The 19,593-nt window shown below is 61.5% G+C and overlaps 1 protein-coding gene across 4 annotated transcripts; it reads right to left on the minus strand.

Annotated features, from left to right (window-relative positions):
* Positions 1–2,850: 2,850 nt before the first annotated feature.
* Positions 2,851–18,006, minus strand: AMZ1 (archaelysin family metallopeptidase 1). Of its 4 annotated transcripts, none has more exons than XM_061153777.1 (8): positions 17,786–17,811; positions 14,730–14,890; positions 11,886–12,368; positions 11,359–11,526; positions 8,395–8,523; positions 7,970–8,139; positions 7,365–7,541; positions 2,851–5,860 (listed from the first exon to the last, which is right to left on the minus strand). In XM_061153777.1, the coding sequence occupies exons 3-8, from the start codon at positions 12,217–12,219 to the stop codon at positions 5,315–5,317; spliced, it is 1,524 nt and encodes a 507-aa protein (XP_061009760.1). In that variant the 5' UTR covers positions 12,220–12,368; positions 14,730–14,890; positions 17,786–17,811; the 3' UTR covers positions 2,851–5,314. The 4 variants fall into 4 exon arrangements, with proteins under 4 accessions (XP_061009760.1, XP_061009758.1, XP_061009762.1 ...); XM_061153775.1 differs by lacking the exon at positions 17,786–17,811 and adding an exon at positions 16,760–16,802; XM_061153779.1 differs by lacking the exons at positions 14,730–14,890; positions 17,786–17,811 and adding an exon at positions 17,825–18,006.
* Between the last annotated feature and the right edge of the window lie 1,587 nt (positions 18,007–19,593).

Below are 19,593 nucleotides of genomic sequence, written 5' to 3' on the forward strand. Positions count from 1 at the left end.
CGAGGGCAGGAGGGCTGTCCCAGCGGCAGAGCCTCCCCAGGGGTGTCCGCGTCCCCGCTGACCGCCAAGACAGCAGGATGGGGGCAGACGCAGCCCCGCTCTCCCCGCCCGCCCCCTACCGCCGGCTTCGGAAAGGCCACCCAGTGTAGACGGTCAGTGACCCGCATTTGAAATCCACTCTTACTGTGGACAGGTGTTGGGAGACACAGGGTAAAGAAACCTCCTTTTGTGGCTCAAAGGCCACAGGAGGGAAAGAGACGGGGAGGGGGCTCCGGCCACTCTGGGGCCTCCCGCTGGGGGACCCCTGCCCCATCCACGCGGCGGGTGAGTGGGGGCCTGACTGGTTCCCCAAAGGGCACAGGCCAGTGAGAGGCCCTCAGACGTACCCCTGGTGACTGCAGAGAGTCACAAAGAACAGCGCGTAGTGTCGCTGGACTATCAGGGGCCCCTGGGGAAGCCACGGGGGCCTGAGGGGCCTTCCAGCTATGCTGCGGCAGCGGCTGTGCGGTGGGGGCGGGGCGGGGCAGCTGTGCGGGGCGGGGCGGACGCTCTCAGGCGGCCCAGGCCTGGCACAGAGAGAGCGCTGATGGACGCGCAGGCTCGCGGCATCTGCAGAGGCCTCATGTGGAGCCTGGCTTCATTTCTGGCCAGCCTGTTGAGAGCTGGGCTCATCCGGGAGGCCGTGCAAGGTGGACTGACCCTGAGGGTCCTCTCTGGCGGCCCAGGGGGTGGGGGGCTGCTGCGTCCCCTCACCTCTTTGCCCAGCATGTCCTTGGTCGCCCTGGGTCGTCACTGAGGTGCGGGGACTGGACCGAACACGCCGTGGCCCCAGGACACTTCTTGGAAATTGCTTTTTTAAAATAAACCCCCGACATAAGCTTGTTTTCGTTTGCCTTTTGACCCAAGAAGCCGAGTTCAAAAATAAACCTCGGGTATTCTGGGTTCTCCCCGACAACAGAGGTGCCGGAGAAGGCGAGACGCTGGGGGGCTCCCCCCGGGGCCCCTCCCCACAGCATGGTGTTCACAGCCTATCGTTCTGGGGCCCTAAACCCACGGTTTCCTGGGGCTCCTGGGGTCCTCTGTGCAGTCACCCCATAGCTGTCAGGACGGGGCAGGCCCCGCTGGAGACCCTGGGAGCGGGCGGGGGTCCCCGGCGCCTGCTGCCCTCTGCAGCCAGGCCACGGCAGCCGGAGCCGGCCTGGATGAGGCCTCTGTCCACTGCCCTGGCACACGGGCTCCAGCTCAGGTCGGGAGCGGCTCAGAGGAGCCCTGGTCCTCCCGGCCTTCACCAGGGTAAAAATACTCCTGCAGGGCCTCACCCTCTCTGTACAAACAAGTCAGCGAGGCCCTGGGACTCTGGGCTTTGTTTAAGTTGGCATCTTTGCCCAAGAGAGCCGGCCACCCACCCAGGCCGCTACCCACCCTAAAGGGCTGCGGCTGTCAGACTGCTTCCGGGTCGTCTTAGAACTCAGGGCAGCGGAGCAAGGGCTGCCACCGCGTGGGTAGGAGTTCGGGTGCAGCTCCTCTGCCCTTTGCTTCCTTCCCGACTCTTCCTGCGCAGACTTTCCTGGAAATGCCCTGGGACACGGAGGGTCAGGTCAGAGCAGACCTGGTCAGAATTTCAGCCCCAGCTTTGTGGCCTCAGGCAGTGACCACACACACCTCTCCACTCCCTAAACCTTCAGATGCAATCTGAGTATCCGCCTCGCAGGACGAAGGAATCCCCTGGTGCCCACGAGGGCCGGCTCAAAGAGGGGGTTATCTGCAGGGACGAGTTGCCTGGCTTTCCCCAAAGGGATGTGGGTCTACCCGGCCCTGCCCAGCAGGCCTACAGAGCAATTTGTGGCCCCGCTGGTGGTGTGTGTGTCTGTGCGTTGGAGATCAGCTCCTTGTGGCCCTGCCAGTAGAGTCTGTGTGTACGTGTGTGTGTACGTGTGTGTGTGTGTGCGTGTGTGTGTACATGTGTGTGTGTGTGTGTGCGTGTGTGTGTGTACGTGTGTGTGTGTACGTGTGTGTGTGTGTGTGCGCGCACACACCCCTGGAATGCTACAGCCGCTCCTTTGAACTTGGTGGGATCTAAATTTGGAATCTTTGCTTTAATATTAGCTGCTTGGCTAAGCTATTGTGTGTTTATTTTCTTAAGCCCTTTCAGAGATTGCCTCCCTCCCAGAAAGGTCTGAATCAGACGTCCTGCGGGACGGTATTAACACGCTCTGGAATCGCGGGGACTGCGGAGGGGCTTGTGGTAGGGGGAGGAGGGAGGTCAAGACGACTCTTGGGTCCCTCACCTGACGACGAGCCTGAGCTTCCAAAACGACGAGGGGCCTGCCACCCCTCTCGTCCCCCTCCACCAGGACAGGGTGCCGGCATGAGGCTACTGCTGAAGGCAAGTGTGGACACCCCACCCTGTGTCCCACAGGAGCGGTGACATGCACATAACGTCACGACCCCCACGTATCTTCAGCTCCATCGAGCCCCTCCACCTGGGCTCATGGCGGGGGACGCTCGGAGAGGGTCCGTGGGAAAGCTCAGACCCTCTCCTCTGACTCACAGGGCCTTTGACAGATAAGGAGATGACACTGACTTCATGCATCAGCAGAAATAAAAGCCAGGGCCCTCGTTTCTCGGAAACCATTATCTGTGGCTGTTTCAACTCAGCCCGTTAAGGTGCCCAGCCGTCCAGCGTCTCAAGCCTGGACTTGGCGACCCAAGACTCTGATTCAAGAGATGGGGCTGGTTACACCCCTCCCCAGCCAAAGCCACTCCCTGGGGGCCGTCCCCAGCTGCTCCCCACTCCCCACAGGGGCAGGACCTGCGCTGATACTGGAGCAGAGGAAGGAAGCTGTAATCTCTGCTCCTAGAAGTTTTTTATTTTCAAAACGTCCCTCCCAGCTGCTATTTTCAAAGTGTACTCTGTCTGCAGCTGGCGCAGGCCGAGAAGGAAGTGGCTTGTCCCTCCCCGTCTCAGGATGCTTTATGGGGCCACTGATCACAGCTGGGAGCCAGAGGCCACGGGTGCAGACAGACGGTGCTGAGAACTTGGTAATGACCCCCCTGAGCCCCCGGCCCCAGTCTGAGCCAGGCTCTTCTCTCTTCATCAGTCGTGTGTGTTCTTACGTCACTCCAGTCGTTATTTTTGTGTGTGTGAAGCTTCATCAGGACTCTGCTGCGGCACAAGGGACATTTGTTGCGTCATGGGGGAGTTTTCATGACAGCACTCAGACTCTAGTTGTGGGTTCTAGAGCACTCAAGCTTAGTTGCCCTGTGGCAGGTGGGATCTTAGTTCCCCGACCAGGGAGCAAACCCGCGTCCCCTGCATTGCAAAGAGTGAAAGTGAAGTAGCTCAGTCATTTCCGACTCTTTGCGACCGCATGGACTGTAGCCTACTAGGCTCCTCCATCCCCAGGATTCTCCAGGCAAGAATGCTGGAGTGGGTTGCCATTTCCTTCTCCAGGGGATCTTCCCGACCCAGGGATTGAACCCCGGTCTCCCTCATTGTAGGCAGATGCTTTACCCTCTGAGCCACCAGAGAAGGCATTGCATTGCAAGGCGGATTCTTAACCAGTGGAAGACTAGGGAAGTCCCTCCAGCTGTAACCCCCTGCAGAAGGAAAGCAGGTGAGATTGTGTGGTGGGTGTGACGGCTGATCCGGGCCGGGCGTGCTTACAGCGACAGGTTTCCACAAGTGTTTTCCCACCGCCCATGCTCCTCCAGAACCTGGCCACTCCCCCGTGAAGAGGCGTGAGCCCTATTGGACCCGGCTGTCCTGAGAGGACACACCTGTCCCACGGGGCACCAGGAAGTCCTGCCTTTGACAGCCAGCCGCCAGGCCACAGGGACCCCGGCCCTGGCCCTCAGCTGCCACAAGGCAGCTCCCCGCACCGCCCCGCCAAGTGGGCCATCCTCAAGCCGGACTCTCCAGCCCAGGACCGGGGCACACCTTCCCAGCTCTCTGCCCACACCGAGCCTCCTGAGCAGACAGCTGTTGGGGCTTTAAGCGCTCGGATGTGAGTGGTCTGCTCACTGTTCTTGTGCCGTGCTGTCTGCGGGGTCCACCCCAGCTCACTTCCCGCGAGCCCGGCTCATCCTGTCTCCCCATCAGGAGCCTCCAGGTCCTTGTGCAAAACCGAATGGGGGTCTGAAGAGCTGCGGCGTTGCTGCTCTGCTTGCACGATGGTCTCACCCCTCTTATGTCTCCCTGGTCTGGGACTTGCCTGGTCAGGTTACAAACAGGCTTCGGGATTCTGTGCTTGTGGGACCACCCTCCTGATTCTGTATTTGTATTTTGTACCATTGTTCTTAGAAGGCTTCCCCAAACTAAGCTCTGTGAAAAATGTAGGAGCTGCCCCGTTCTCGTCTCTCCCCAGACGGGAAGATAGCTGCCCTGGCCCTCCAGGCACCCCAACGCTCCCCTCTACCCATCACACCACAAGACCCCTGCTGTCAGGACCAGAAGCATCTCTGCAGGACTCATGAGCCACAGCCCAGGGCGTGTGAGAAGGAAAACAGGGTCAATCTGTCATGAAAACATATCAAACGTGTGTGTACATGAAGGAGCCTCGAAAAGCCGAGAGCAAAATCTGACAGAGTTAAAGACAGACAGATGCTTCTACTGGGGTGGTGGGTGTTTTAACATCTAAATCACTTGTTCTCTCAGCAGCTGGCAGAACTAGACCAAAAAACAGACACGGATGTTCTGAACAAAACCCTAACCCCCCTGCCCTCGTGAATATGGGGTCCAGCCCTCCTGCGTCCAGCTGTCCCGAGGGGGGAGCTGTGGTCTGCTCTCACCTCTGCAGGCCCCAGCGGGGCCGCACTGTCCCGCCGCACCTGTGACCTCCCCCACCCAAGAGTCGTCAGGGGAAACGGCAGGTCTGTGGGCACATGGTCCCATAGAGGTGGTGACCACCCCAAGCTTCAGGGAGATGCCCGCGGCAAGTCCCAAGGGTCAGGATGCAGTTGGACCACAGCAGAGAACCCTTTCTATGGGGCTCATGGTAGAGAGAAACACAACCGCTGTGACTTGCCCTCTGAGTGGAGACCCCGCGTGCGGGCTCTGGAAGCTGAGTTTGCAGTAGCGGAGACCCCGGGCTGCAGGAGAAGCGGGCACCTGCCCCACTACCTACATCGGGTGCCTGGGACGCCCTCCCCACCGGCCACGTCGCAAGGCCACGGTCAGGACTGGGGGTGCAGCTGCGTCACCCTCTGCTTCCCGAGACACTGTCCCTCCTGCCCCTGCACCCCGAGGTGCCCCGGAGGCCGGGCAGCTGGTGTCTGGGGACAGGCCGGCGCTTGATGGGTCACACCGGCCCTGCTAGTCATCCTCCGCCTTCTGGCGCCGGGGAGACGACTCGGCCCTGGACGGCCTGCGAGCGCTCAGCTTCCTCCGGAGGGAGGAGAACGTGTCCCCCAGGACCCTGCGCAGCCCCACGCCATCGCGGCCACAGGGCAGGTCCTGCCGGGGGGCCGGGAGCTGCCCCGTGAACAGGTCCCAGGGGGCCAGTGCATCCACAGCGCCGTCCACCTGTTCCAGCTCCCCCTCGCTCACGTCCCTCTCCAGGGCCTGGATGCAGGCCGCCAGCCAGCGGCCGTGCTCTGCCAGGGCCTCCCCTGGACCCTCCGTGGCTGCCAAGGAGCCCAGCCCGTCCTCGGGCTCCAGCTCGAGGCCCGCGGGGAAGGCTTGGCTCCAGGCGTCAGGCGACAGGGGCTCCGACAGGCTGCTGCCCGGCTCCGAGTCGCTCTCACAACACAGCCCCGAGTCTGCGCTGCAGGGCAGGGTGTCCTCCGACACAGACGGCTCCCCCGCCGCCGCTGGGCCCGGCTGTGTCCCTGCCGCCGCTTGTGTCCAGGCGTAGAGTCTCTACGAGGGAGAGACACAGGCTGAGCCGCCCTGATCGGCCACGTCCCTCACCAGGGAGCTGCCAGGAGACCCAGCCACCCACTCGAGGAGACCCCACCATGCCCGTGACCCCAGGCAGATGTCAGACTAGAAGCTCTATAGACAGCAAACTTGCAGGAGCTTTGCAAGCCTGACATATTATTCATGGTTTTCATGAAGATAAGGATGTGGCACATATATACAATGGAATATTACTCATATAGTAGAATATTACTCAGCCATTAAAAAAAGAATGCCAAAAAAAAAAAAAAAGAATGCCATTTGTAGCAACATGGATGCAATTAGATTATCACACTAAGTGAAGTCAGAAAGAGAAAGGACAGATACCATATGATATCACTTGTATGTGGACTCTAAAATATGGCACTAGTGAGCCTATCTATGAAACGGACTCACAGAGAACAGATTTTCCACTGCCAAGGGGTAGAGGGTGGGGGAGGGAAGGAATGGGGGTTTGGGATCAGCAGATGCAACTATATATAGGATGGATAAGCAAGGCCCTGCTGGTCAGTGTGCTGGGATAAAGCCTAATGGAAAAGAATATGAAAAAGTGTACATATGTATACAACTGAATCACTCTGTCACTCAGAAATTAACCTTGTAAATACACTATACTTCAATAAAAGAGGAGAGAAAGAAAAGGAACCGCCACCTGCCTGTGACCTGTGAACTCAGAGCCCGTCCCTGGGTCTGCAGTGGGGCCGATGGACCTGGCTCCCTGGGCCCCTCCCGGCCCTGCTCCCCGCGGCTCCTCGCGCGGGCGGCAGAGGGCAGCATCGCCCGCCGGCTCGGCCCCTGCCCGGGCGGGCGGGATTACCCGCTGCCCGCCCCTCCACGGCTGCTCTGGCTTTCTCCGCTCCCGTCCCCTCCTCCCAAGGGGCCGAGGCCCAAACAGGGAGAAAGCGACGCTGCGCGGCCCCTCGGTGAAGCCGGCGCCGCCCGCGGACAGCCGCGCTAGGACAGGTCTAGCACGCGGTCAGTGCCGGATAGAGGCTGGCTCTAATTAGGATTGCTGCGAAACAGAGGAGCCCCCTCCGCCGCGGGACAGCCACCAGCACCCGGCCAGGCGCCCGGCCGAGGACTCAGCCCGATCCCGAGAGTCCCCGGAGTGACAGCGCGGGTGTACACACTGCGCCCTGCCCCCTCACCGCGTACCCGCCCCACGCCCCGCCCACTCACCTCGTGCCCGCCCTAGCCACGCCCACTCACCTCCTACCCCGCCCGGCCCCGCCCACTCACGTTGTTTCCGCCCCCACGCCCCGCCCACTCATAATCATACCCTCCCCGCCCACTCACCTCGTACCCGCCCCGACCCCGCCCCCTCACCTCGTACCCGCCCCGGCCCCGCCCACTCACGTTTGTTTCCGCCAACGCCCCGCCCACTCATAATCACCCTCCCTGCCCACTCACCTCGTGCCCGCCCAGGCCCCGCCCACTCACCTTGTACCCAGCCCCGCCCACTGACCTTGTACCTGTCCACCAGCCTGAAGCCTAGCAGGTGCTGCAGCTTGCGCAGGCAGATGGGGCAGAGGTCCAGGGGCCGGCGCAGGGCCTCGTCCACGCGCAGCGCGCCCTGCATGAGGCAGCGGAGCCAGCGGCAGTTCCCCAGGCCCAGGAGGTGACACAGCTCGTGGCACGTGACCTGAGAGAGACGGGGCCACCGCCTTGCAGCCTGGAGCCCGCCGCCCACCAGAACCCCAGGACCCTGGAGAGGGGGACACGCCGGGCTCCAGGCAGAAAGGCCCAGCTCTGGGGGCCTGGCAGCATGGAGGTTTGGATATCAGAGAGACAAGGGTTCAAGTCCCAGCCCCGCCTCTTGAGAGCTGTGTGACCATGGACAGAGCACTTGGCGTCTCTGGGCCTCAGTGTCCATACTCCCTAAAGTGATGGGTGGTCACCACATTGTCCGGACTGGACAGCATAACTGACCGTCCACCCACGTCCTGCTGTCCGACTCCACCTCCCAGCCTCTCCCGGGAGCTTGCCCAAGCCCCCAGCCCTTCCCCCGTCCCATCCCCTGTCTTCTCCCACCACCCGAGCGGCACCCGGAACCCCGGCTTCCACACCCACCTTGCAGCACTGGACCATCCCCAGGGTGCTGAAGCACACGGCCTGGCCCCCATCCTGCAGGGGCACCTCGGAGCCACCTGCGGCCACCTCCACCTCCGCCAGGTCAGGCGTGCTGGGCCCCCGCGGCAGGAACTCCCCTGAGAACCGGGCAAAGCTGCAGACGCCCACTTCTGGGGAAAGGCAGAGAGGCGGGGGCACCAGGCGTGGCCTCAGCTCAGAGAGCCCACGGGTAAAGCCCCGCCCCCTAGGGTGCACAGGTCCTGAAGGCCCCGCCCCGCCAGGTGTCCCCCATGAAGGTGGCCTGGGGCAGACACCCCCGCCCCGGGAGGGCCCTGGGAGCCACAGCGAGGGGCCGGCGTCCCTGGGCACTCCAGGCCTGTGCCCAAGCCCCAGGGCGGGGGCAGGGTCCCCGGGCGCTGGCTCACCGTGCCCTGGAAGGAACGTGCCGAAGGTGAATGTCCAGGCCTCGCGGGGGTACAGGTCGGACAGTGTGAGGCCCAGCACACACAGCGCGTCCCCCGGCTTGCTGCTCTTCAGGAAGGACAGGATGCCGTCTGTGGGGACAGGGCCAAAGGACACAGTGAGGCGGCCACTAGGTGCCCCCTGCCCCCGGTTCGTTCCCTTCTTCCCCTGCCTGGAACCAGCTCATCCCAAAGTCAGACACGCCAGTGACATTCCGTGAGGAACTGTCAGAGCTCAGGGCAGCCAAGCTCCATGACGTGAAAGGGGCCAGGGGCCTGGCCTCCTTGGGGACAAGAGAGCGCTCAGGGTCTCTGTTCTCAAAAGTGCTTCACAGGAAGAGCCGCGGCAGTCCCGCGCAGCTGACGGATGGCCCCAGAGATGCCACCTCTCGCCCCCGGGGCCGGTGCGCGTGGCCCTCACGTGGCAGAAGGAACTTGGCAGATGTGATTAAATGAAAGGTCTCCCAGGGGGAAGGTGATCCTAGATTATCCAGCTGGACCCGATGTAAGCACCAGGGTCCTCACGGGAGCAGCAGGAAGGTCAGAGAGAGACCGGGAGGGGCTGCAGGGTGATGAAGCTGACCTTGATTTTAATTCAGGGAGACTCTGATCCTTGGAGCTGTTAAGAGAATGCATGTCATTTAAGCTGTTAAATTACTGCTGAGTAACTGCCCACAGCGGGTGTAGACAGATGAGACGCCAGGGATGGAGCCGGGACCGGCGGGAACATGGAGGAGCCCAGAGACATCGGGCAGAGTGGCGGCGAGTCTACAACTAGGAGAGGGTCTCGGAGTGATCGGAGGGAGAAGGAGAGAAAGACCCTTTCCAAGAGGTGTGGCTATAAAAAGGGGCAGAGAAGGGGGTCAGCGGTGTGTCAACAGGATAAGTAGCAGCAGCTCCTGTCTGGGAGCGGGCGGAGGGCTTGGGCAGGGCCGTGATGTAGAGCTGGGCGTCCACCCGTGGACAGGGGGCTCGAGGCCCGCGGGTGAGCAGCTGTGCCGAAGGGGTGTGAAAGTTCCCCTCTGCCTGCATTTCCTCCGCCCAAGAAGCAAAGTCAGAAAGAAGAGGAAGGCGGAGACGTGAGGGCCCCGGGCTCACAGTCCTGTGTTTCGAGGGGGCCACGCAAGCAGGCTCTTTCCTTCAGTCCATTCAGCTGCCAGGAGATAGGAGCGGGAGTCACGCTCATGTGGACAGGCCGGGGGGCTGGGCGGGGGGCTGGACTGAGCGTGGGAGGCAGATCTCGACAGCCAGAGAGGGGCACGGAGCAGCGGGCTGGGCCTGACAACCTGGGACCCGTTAGCCAGGCAACGGGACACACGGAGCGGGGAACGCCGGTGGAGGCGCTGCGAGGGGGCTGCTTGCAGCCCCAGCTACAGAGACGACCCTGCTGTCGGTCCTGCCAGGCCTAGCCCAGCGCTGTCCCTAGAAACAGTGTGAGCTGGACGTGTAGCTAAGACTTAACGTTTTACTAATTTTAAAGTTGATCAGGAAAAGAAAAAAAAAAAAAGTTGATCAGGGCTTCCCTGGTGGTCCGGCGGTTAAGAATCCACCTTGCAATACAAGGGACGCCAGTTTGATCCCTGATCCAGCAAGATCCAGGATGCTTCAGTGCAAGGGAGCCCATGTGCCCCAACTACCAAGCCCAAGTGCTGCAAATACTGATGCCCAGAGCCCGTACTCCACACGGAGAGAGCAGCCCTCACTCGCCAGGACTAGAGAAAGCCTGCACACGGCAGTGAAGACCCAGCAATGCCAAAGAAATGAAATAAACCTTTAAAAAATAAAAGATCAAATGGATTCTAGCATAGGGATTTTAACCTAACATATCCAAAAATTGAATATATCAAAGACTAAAACGTTAGACCATTTATGTTGTTTTTCACACCAAGTTGTCAATGCAGGTGTGCGTCTGTCTGCTCAGCAGCTACACGTGGCCGGCAGCCGCTGTCCGGACTGCCCAGGTCCAGGGGTGACCTGGGACGAGTGGCTGAGGCCTTGGAGGAGAGACCGAGGGATGTCAGGTCTCAGGGTGGTGCTGACGGTGATGCCTCTTAGAGGTTGAGCTGTGACCCCCAGAACATGATGTGGAAGTCCTCACGCCCGGTACCTGAAACGTGACTTTATCTGGGCCCTGGGTTTGCGGACGTGATCAAGTTAAGGAGAAGTCAGCAGGGTGGGTCTGATGCAGTTTGCCCTGGGTCCTTATTAGACGAGAAGAGACAGACACACAGAGGCCGTGAGGCAGCTTCAGGCGAGGGACCCCAGGACTGCAGCCACCACTGGCGGTGAGCAGGCAGGGGTGGTCCTGGAGCTGTCAGAGGGGGCAGGACCCGCCGACCCAGGCCAGGATTCTGGCCTCCAGGCCCTGAGATGATGCAGAGCTGCTGTTCTAAGCCCCCCGGTCCCCAGGAAACGAACGCAGCCGTGAAACCACGGAATCTGACCACAGGAGTTGAACCCCTCACAAGCTCTGCGCCCCACCTGCCCCGAGCCTTCTCGGGTCCCCTTCGTTCCCTGCGGTCCGTGCAGTGTGGGGCTGGGGGCGGTCTGTTCACCAAGCAGAGGGCGGACCCCTGGGCCCCCTGCATCTCGATGCTAGGGTCTCCAAGGCCCCTGGGGCAAGTGGCTGGATGCTGGGTTCCCCCTGAGTGGGGCAGAAGCAGCCGCAGGCGTAATGACGTCGTACGGGGCAGGGAGAAGCTGGGCCAAGGTCGGTCAGTGCTCCGCAGGCCCCACTCAGACCCTTGGGGGCAGGGGGAGGCTGTGCCCAGGAAGGGGCTGAAGCTGCAGCCGGAACACAGAAAGGAACATGCCCCTCGGGGTGGCACCCACCCTGGACGCCAGCTGCAAGTGGCCCCACATGCCCCTAGAAGACGGCAGAACAAGCCAGGCGGCGGGGGCCTGCCCGCGCGCGCCACACGCACTCACCGGTGTGGAGCTGGAGCCTGTCGGGGTCCTGACTGGGGCGGGATGAGCAGTGGATGGAGGCGGCTGCCACCGAGGGCAGGCATCTGACCTGCAGGCCCAGGAAGAAGGCCTCCGTGCAGCTCCGCAGCTGGTCCAGAAGTGCGCTGCCCGCCGGCCCCTCGCTCAGATCTGGGGGCGGAGCACCACTGTCAGCCCCGCTCAGCCCCTTGCCCCCTCCTCGGAGCCCCCACCCGGGACAGTGACACAGGGTGTGGGCCAGGAGACCTGCAAGAAAACGGCCACAGGTACCCAGGTTCCCACGGGCGCAGGTTCCCACGGTCGCAGGTACCCAGGGGCCGCAGGTTCCCATGGGCCGCAGGTTCCCACGGTCACAGGTACCCAGGGGCCGCAGGTTCCCACGGTCGCAGGTACCCAGGGGCCGCAGGTTCCCACGGGCCGCAGGTTCCCACGGGCTGCAGGTTCCCACGGTCGCAGGTACCCAGGGGCCGCAGGTACCCAAGGGCACAGGTTCCCACGGGCGCAGGTACCTATGGGCTGCAGGTAAATGTGTTTCCGAGCGAGGCTCTGCTTCCGGGGCGGCAGGGCAGCATGGAAGGTCTGGAAGTCCTCGGGGGCCTCAGGGCGGCTGAGGAGCCAGTCGAAGGCCGTTCGGATGAGCAGCGTGCCAAAGAGCGTCCTCTGGGGGTTGTAGGCCTCGGCCAGGAAGAGCCTCTCGGCCGGGGAGAAGGCGGCTGTGTAGAGCTGCCGCAGGGCGGGGTCGGTGGACAGCAGCGCGTCCTTCAGGGCCCGGGGCCCGAAGCTGAACTCCTCGGCCGGCCGGCACTGCAGCATGACGGGCCTGGCCTCGCCGGGGCGGCCCATGCACCGCCCAGGGCCCGGCCACCGGCTCGTCCGCAGCCTTCCTGGGGGCCAAGCGTGGTGGCCACGCGGGCTCCCCGCACACGGACCAGGAGTCGAGGACCCGCGAGGCCCGGCTCCACCTGGCGCTGGGCCTCCCGGCCTGTCAGCACCTGCAGGGACAGGGACAGGCTCCACTGAGCCCCCGGAAGTTCCCCAGCACCACGCCAGCAGGGGAGCCCCCCGCAGGGGGAGGGAGGCCCTGAGCCACTGGGGAGGCCGGGGGGATGGGCGGCGGGGAGGCCGGTGCCCAGTCACCGCACTGAGAGGGTTTCCCCCAGACCAGAGGCGCGGGCCTGCACCTTCGTGTGGATCGGAACACCGCCCCCTCCACTGCATACCCTGCAGAGCGGCCAGGAAGGGCCCGGCCGCCCGGGCTTGACTGAGTCTCCCCAGAGACGCAGGGGTGGGGCGGGGGGAGCCTCGCCGACGGAGATGGAGGGGGAGGTGACGGAGAGAGGAGACGCGCAGAGAACAGATCGGGACCTAGGCCAGAACGGCGGATCCCTGATTTAGAAAGTCGGGCAGCTAGGCAAACCTGCAAACCCTTCTCTACGGAGCACAGTGGCGAGGCCTCCCAGCCCGCGCTGGAGAAGCAGCAGCCGCCTTGCTTTTGTGGGAAGAAGGAAGAAAGGAGCCTGCCATCACTTTACTGTGTGTGCACGCTCAGTCGTGTCCCACACTGGGCGACCCCGTGGACTGCAGCCCGCCAGGCTCCTCTGTCCCTGGGATGCTCCAGGCAGGAATCCTGGAGGGGGGTGCCGTCTCCTCCTCTGGGGGATCTTCCCCGCCTCCCGGGGTCGTCTCCTCTACCTCCTGCCCCGGCAGGTGGGTTCTTTATCACGGAGCCACCTGGGACGCCCACCCAGCTTGTCAACCCCCGGTTAAAGTGTTGATCCAGAAGATAAACTCACCTGTATCCACTCGTATATGCAAATACGTGTATGTGCATATATGTACAAATAAATATATACACATGTATTCACATAGAGAGGAAAACTAGGTATGTATATAATTTATAAATCTTTGTCTGGAAAATTATATATGTATGACTTTTTCCAGGGATGTTATACGCATATGTGCATATATACACACATACTTACACATAGGGGTGTATTTTTTTCAGAGTTACTTGCTGGCTTAGATGAGGGGAAGGGAGCCAGGACTGAAGGCTTACTGAGATCCCTGCCAGTAGACAGCGTTACGTATTTCTCTTTGCACATATATTTTACAAATGTAACATCCAATTGTGTGTGCAATCTTAAATCCTCTTGACTTAGTATATGATGAGTGCTTTCCCAAATCCTTAAACAGCCTATTTTTTTAAAATGTCATTTTAATGACTGGCTAAAAACTCCGCAATTTGTGCATGAGTCTGTTTCCATTTCCTCAGGAGCGGTTCCCGCAGATGCTTGTGTGTGGATGTTTAAGGACTCTCAATTTGTATCGCCAAACTGTTTTCCAGAAAGGTCACGCCAGTTTGCAACCCCATCGCCCACCAAGTTTCTAAGTGAAGTGAAGTCGCTCAGTCGTGTCCGACTCTTTAGTCGGCAGCAAATAAAAACTATTACCAACAGCGCTAAATCCCCCGCTCTGTTCCAGACAGGGGAGTGGGGACAGTTACCCTCATTTTCAAGAAGGTGAAACTGAAGCAGAATAAGGTTAAAACTAGCAACCGAAGCCACGGGCTTCAGAAGTGGCGCCCTGGTAAAGAATCCATCTGCCAACGCAAGAGACCCAGGTTCAATCCCTGGGTCGGGAAGATACCGTGGAGGAAGAAATGGCAACCCACTCCAGTATTCTTGCCTGGAGAACCCCATGGACAGAAGCGCCTGGCGGGCTCCAGCCCACTGGGCTGCAAAGAGTTGGACACTGAGGAATTGAGCTTGAACAAGCAAGCAAGCAAAGCCACACTGCTCACAAGAATCAGAGGTAAGACTGAGATGCACCCGTCTTCCAGGACCACAGTGCCCGTTACCCGAAGCTGCAGAGCGCCACCTTCTGCGGACCCCTGCCCTGACCCCACTCCGTGTGGGGTGGGGCCACGTGGGGCAGCCTCAAGGCTGCCCCCAGAGCTCTGGCCTCCCTCCAGCCCCCGACTCCCGGGGGCTGCAAGCCGGGTTGCAAGAAGCCCTCCACCCCTGTGTCCTGAGGGTGGGGAATGACGCTCCAGGAAGCTTTAGGCGTGGTCAGAGCGGGCCACGGGCTCCTGGCTGTCCAGGACTCCGGGCCGGGCACACAGGGGCACTCAAGAAACCCTGAGGACGGAGCGCTCTGAAGGCCAGCAGGGCTCTGGCCTGAACTTGACCCTCAGACGTTCAGCGCCACTGGGCCTCATTTCCTCACAGGCACACAGGCCTGGTCCCACTTGCCTCCCTTGCCCAGAGCGAGGCTGGACCGGGCAGAGAGGAGGAGGTGCCGGCTCGCGTCCAGGGTCAGCCCAGAGCATCTGACACCGCATGCACCTCACTGACCTGTTCTGGCTTCTGGATGCGGGCCGCGGGCCCCGCACAGCTGCTCCGGGCTCTCCCCAGACCCTCCGCTCACCAGTACCCACACGCAGCGAGCTGCAGTGGGCGGGAGGCTTCACCGCGGACCGTTCCCTGGTGTCACAGGCCGTTCAGAACTACGCTTTCTGTAAATGAGAGTGACTATAAATCCTCCCGAGGGCCGCGGGAGCCTTCCGGATGCCCGGAGGGTCTGCGTCTCAGCCTCCCCACAGAAGTGGAAACGGGACAAAGGCCCCCAACAGAGGACACCCCTCCTCGCAGCTCCACCGTCCTGCAAACCCCAAGGTCACTTCTGGACACAACGCCTCCTCTGAACCCACTGCTTCCTGAAATGGAGCTATTAGTAGTCACATGGTTTATGGGCGAGGAGACAGAGGCTCAGAGAGGGGAGGCTACTTAAGTGCCCAGGGTTGCACAGTTCATAAGACACGGCGCTCCAGGCTCCGATAGAGATGTAAGGCAGACAATAAAAGGCAATAAATATTGCCCCTGTCACTCCAGGCCTCCCTGGCAGGACCATCTCCCCTGAAGGGTCTTTCCTGCAGCACCCACTGCCCATCACCATCCGCAGACCCCGCTCAGGGGCTTCGGTGCCAGGGAACTCCACAAAGCCTCAGGAAGTGGAAACCGCCTGCTTTTCACCAGAAGGTCAAGGGCTGGGAGCGACCTGGGCCCACACTGTAAAGCCAGGCCCCTCCCAGGTGTGCAGAGGGGGCCAGGTCGTGTGGCCCACAGCGACCCGAGGCACAAGCGGAGTTTCCCCAGGAACCGGCTACCCCATCACACCCCGCGGGGGATCCGAGAAGGTTGGCTCATGCGGTCACATCAACCATCTTCTGCGTCTGAACTTAAAACCAAGAACCATGTCAAATACAGGAACGCAGCGTCCTGCCTCCATCGGCAGCGCACATCTGACACATCTCTGCGCTGTCGTGAAGACGGTTTTGACCTGAGGGTCCCCTGCAGGGTCCCCGGAATGCACTTTGAGAACCACTGGTTCACTGTGAATTCTCTCCCCGGGACAGCTGATCACAACCTATAAGAACCACGTGGGCACGCCTCTGCCTGGAGCATCCACATGTGAAAACCGGGCCTGACATGGGCCAGAGACACCCCCACAACACACCCCGCGGCAGAGCCGCTGGCCCACCAGCCACGTAGAAGAGCCTGGAAGAAACGGCCCCTTAGCTGCGGACCAGTGCGGGCTGGGGGGTCCAAGGGACAGGAGGCTCCAGGTCGGGCCCCAGGGTGTGTGAGATCCTATCCACCACTTGGGTCCCACTCTCTCTGAGGTCCAGCCATCATCTGCCCAGACAGCGTTTCCTCTCAAGAGCCCCGGGCGGCCACATTCCCTTCCTGGGTCACTAAGGGAAACCCTCGTGGGACTCTTCAGTCCTGCCGGGTCATCTCTGCATAAGACCACCCCTCGTGCAGAGGCAGAAGCTGGGTGTGGGCAGAGATGCAGGGCATCGACAGAGGCAGCCCCATCAGAGCAGGTGCTTCCCCACCCTCCCCGCTACCTGCACCCCGTTAATCTTGGCAACAGTGAACATTCTGGAAGGGAGACCTCCAGAAACACCGGCTGTCTTTCCTGCTCTGCAACATCCAAGGCTCTCCTCTGTATACACCGTCGCACCGGACCCCAGCCACATGCCTGAGCCCCGCCCGCATCCATCTCACTCAAGCTGCACAACCCGGGGCCGCCGGGGGTGCTGTTATGGTGCCCATGTCTCAGATGGGGAAACTGAGGCCAGGTGCGATTTCAGAGCCATGCTTCACACTGGAGCTGAAACTCTTTTTTTTTTTTTAACCCCAAGTCAATGACCTTTAATTTTAAAAAGTAACATGCTCAAATCAGCAAACTTAGGAAAGAGCCAGAATTCTTAACCATCAACACGGTGGGATGTCTCTGACCGGCCCCTGTTAACACTGGGACGGTGGCCACACTTCTCAGCCCGCCTCCCCTCTCCCTGGGGCGCCCACGTCCCCCTCACCTGTCCACGGTCCTGCTCAGAGGCCGGGGAAGGACGTATGTTGGTTCCACTCCCAGAGGAGGGTCTGCCCCAACGCCCTCGGCCCAGCACCCAATCCCCCCGCCCCCAACCAGGCAATGCCTCAGAGTCAGAGGCAAGAAACCACGCTCTGGTTCTTGCTATTCTGAATACGCTTTGCAAAACATCCCGGCAGCTGCAGCGAGCTATTCATCACCGTCTGGCTTCCGAGCAGCCCCGCGCTGGAGCCATGTAAAGGCTTTGGGGTTTCACACTTCTCAGAGGCTCCCGCCTGCTCGAAGGGGCGCCGAGGGCTTCGACCACAGGGGCCCGGCTAGGCGGCAGACCCCTGCTTCCTGCAGAAGCCCCCACCTCTCAACCACCTGGCCACCAGGCTGACGGCTTCCTCCCTGTGACGGGCGGGCAGGACCTGTCCTCCCCCTCCGGGCCCGGCGGCATTCCCCAGTTCGGCATCTCCGTGGGACCCCATGCCCCACTTTTCCGGCAGGAGGTGTTGCCTGATTTCCTGGGGAGCAGCCACTGAGCCTCCTCCCCACCAACACCGCTCGGTTTAGGGGGCCTCTCCCCGCACCCCCAGGCTCAGGGAGGCACTCCATGCCCACGTGGGCCGGCCAGGCAGTGCCCTCTTCCCGTGCCTGGCCCCGGGCTCTCCCACAGCCTGTGAGCCCCCATCACCAGGATGGAAGACCGCCCGCGGGGCGCCCTCCCCCAGGGAGCGGAAGGCCGGGAGGGGCACCCCAAGCCCCTTCTTTCCACCGGCTCCCCTCTGCCGGGACCAGGCCGGAAAGTTCCCAGGCAGGCGCGGAGCACAGAGCGCAGCACTGCGCCAAACCCTCCTGGGCGCCCCGGTCCGCGCCTCCCCTCCCGCGGGCCCGCGGACCCCGCGCAGGAGCGCGCCCGCCGCCGCCAGGCCGTCCTCGGGGCTTGCGCGGCTGGGCCCGGCGCTGCGCGCTCCCGCCCGCCCCGGCGGTCTCCTCTCGGTCCTCGGGCTCCCCGCCGCACCCTGACCTCGCAGTCCGGCGCGGGGTCCTCCCGCCGCGTCCCTACCTCGCTGCCGGCCCGGCTGAGGGCGCGTGGGCCACCGGAATGGGGAGGGAGGCCTCGTGACGTCAGCACCGAGGGGCCGCAGTGGGTGCCGCTCCCCTCCCGCCGCTCTGGGGCATCACGCGCGGGCCACAGTGGGCAGGGTGCTGGCAGGGGCCCCTGGGCCTCAGAGTGCGCTTGCAGGCGCTGCCCTCTGCTGATGCCCGGGGAGCCCGCCAGGGACGCCCCGCCACTTGCAGAAACAGCGGAGGCGGGGCGGGGCCTAAGATCTTAGGGCCACAGAGGTGAGAGGGGTAAGCCAGACCTGCCCAGGTACGCCCCGGTGAGACAGGTAAGCCAGGCCTGCGCAGGTAAGGTGCTGGCATCAGGGAACCAGCGCGGCCAGGCCATGGCTCCAACCAGTGACTCACAGCCTAGCCCCGTCACTGCCCCCCACCCCGCCCGGGAACCTTGTCTGGTGGCCTCCCTGTTAAGATGTAATAATGATTTTTTTTTTTTAGTATATATATGCCAGGCATAATATCTATACTAAATGCTTTAAATGTATTATCTCGGTCTGTGAGATAACTATCCTTTTTGTCTCCATTTTATAGATGAAAAACTGAGAAAAAAAAAAAAACCTGAGGGGAGGGCAGGGGAAGGGTCAGGCCCACCCAGGGGGCAGGGCAGCAGGCTGAGCAGCCCCAGCGCCAGGGGGGCACCCGGCCAGCAGCCCGGGCTCCGTGTTCAGTGCCCATTTACAGCGTGCGTGCCGTGGGCCCCCAACAAGGTCCCGGGGGTGTTTGTCCTGGGGGCTGAGAGGCAGGGCACCCCGTGTCATCCGCAGGTAACCTGGGTGGCCTCCTGGAGAAGCTTCCCCCTGCATTTTGGGAGGCGAGGAGCCGCCTTGCCCAGCTTCCATAGAGCCTCTGTCCCCACAAGTGTCCTGCCTCCGGGGGCGGCCCCCGAGGGAGGGCCTCGGGCCGCAGGACATGCACCGTGAGTGAGGGCGGCCTCCTGTGCCGTCTCTGGGCCATCGTGGTGGCCAGCGGCCCCCTGCCCAGTCCCCAGAGCTGCCTGGGGCCACCACCCCAAGGTGGGAGAGGACTCCCCGGACAGGGAGGAGCCTGGCCCTGGCCCCAAGGGGGAGACGCTCCCTCCCGCTGCCCTTTATCTCTGGAAATGTTTACGATAAGGGCTTCCTTTGAGGCGAATGTTGCCCCGGCTCTGGACTGCCAGCTCCCAGGACTTCCCGGCAGTCCGCCCACTCCCGCCTGCCCAGCCTCATTCTGGAGAAATGCCCCACGCGTGGCTGAGGGCTGTGTCACCGTCGTCCCCAGCATTGCTAGGGAATTTTGTTTAAGCCTTAAGAAACAATCCTACAACAATAGACATCCATTGTAGAAGATTTGGAAAGTTTTAAAAAATTTAAGAAACAGAAAAGACCCCATAATCCAACCATCAAGAGGTGACTTCTCTTAACTTTCTGTTAGACATCCTTCAAATAATTTTTCTCTCAGCATTTACACAGAATTTTTAAGGAATGCACTCTGCATATTTTGCTCTGCTGGAGGCTTTATCACATGATACCTTTCCCTGTCAACTGCCAGAAATCAGAGCTTCCTCAAAAAACTAAAGGTGGCTCAGATGGTAAAGAATCTGCCGCAATGCAGGAGACCAGAGTTCAATCCCTGGGTCGGGAAGATCCCTGGAGAAGTGAATGGCAACCCACTCTAGTATTGTTGACTGGAAAATCCCATGGACAGAGGAACCTGGCAGGGTACAGTTGATGG

The sequence above is a fragment of the Dama dama genome, chromosome 10 (assembly GCF_033118175.1).
Source record: "Dama dama isolate Ldn47 chromosome 10, ASM3311817v1, whole genome shotgun sequence".
NCBI classification, from domain to species: Eukaryota; Metazoa; Chordata; class Mammalia; order Artiodactyla; family Cervidae; genus Dama; species Dama dama.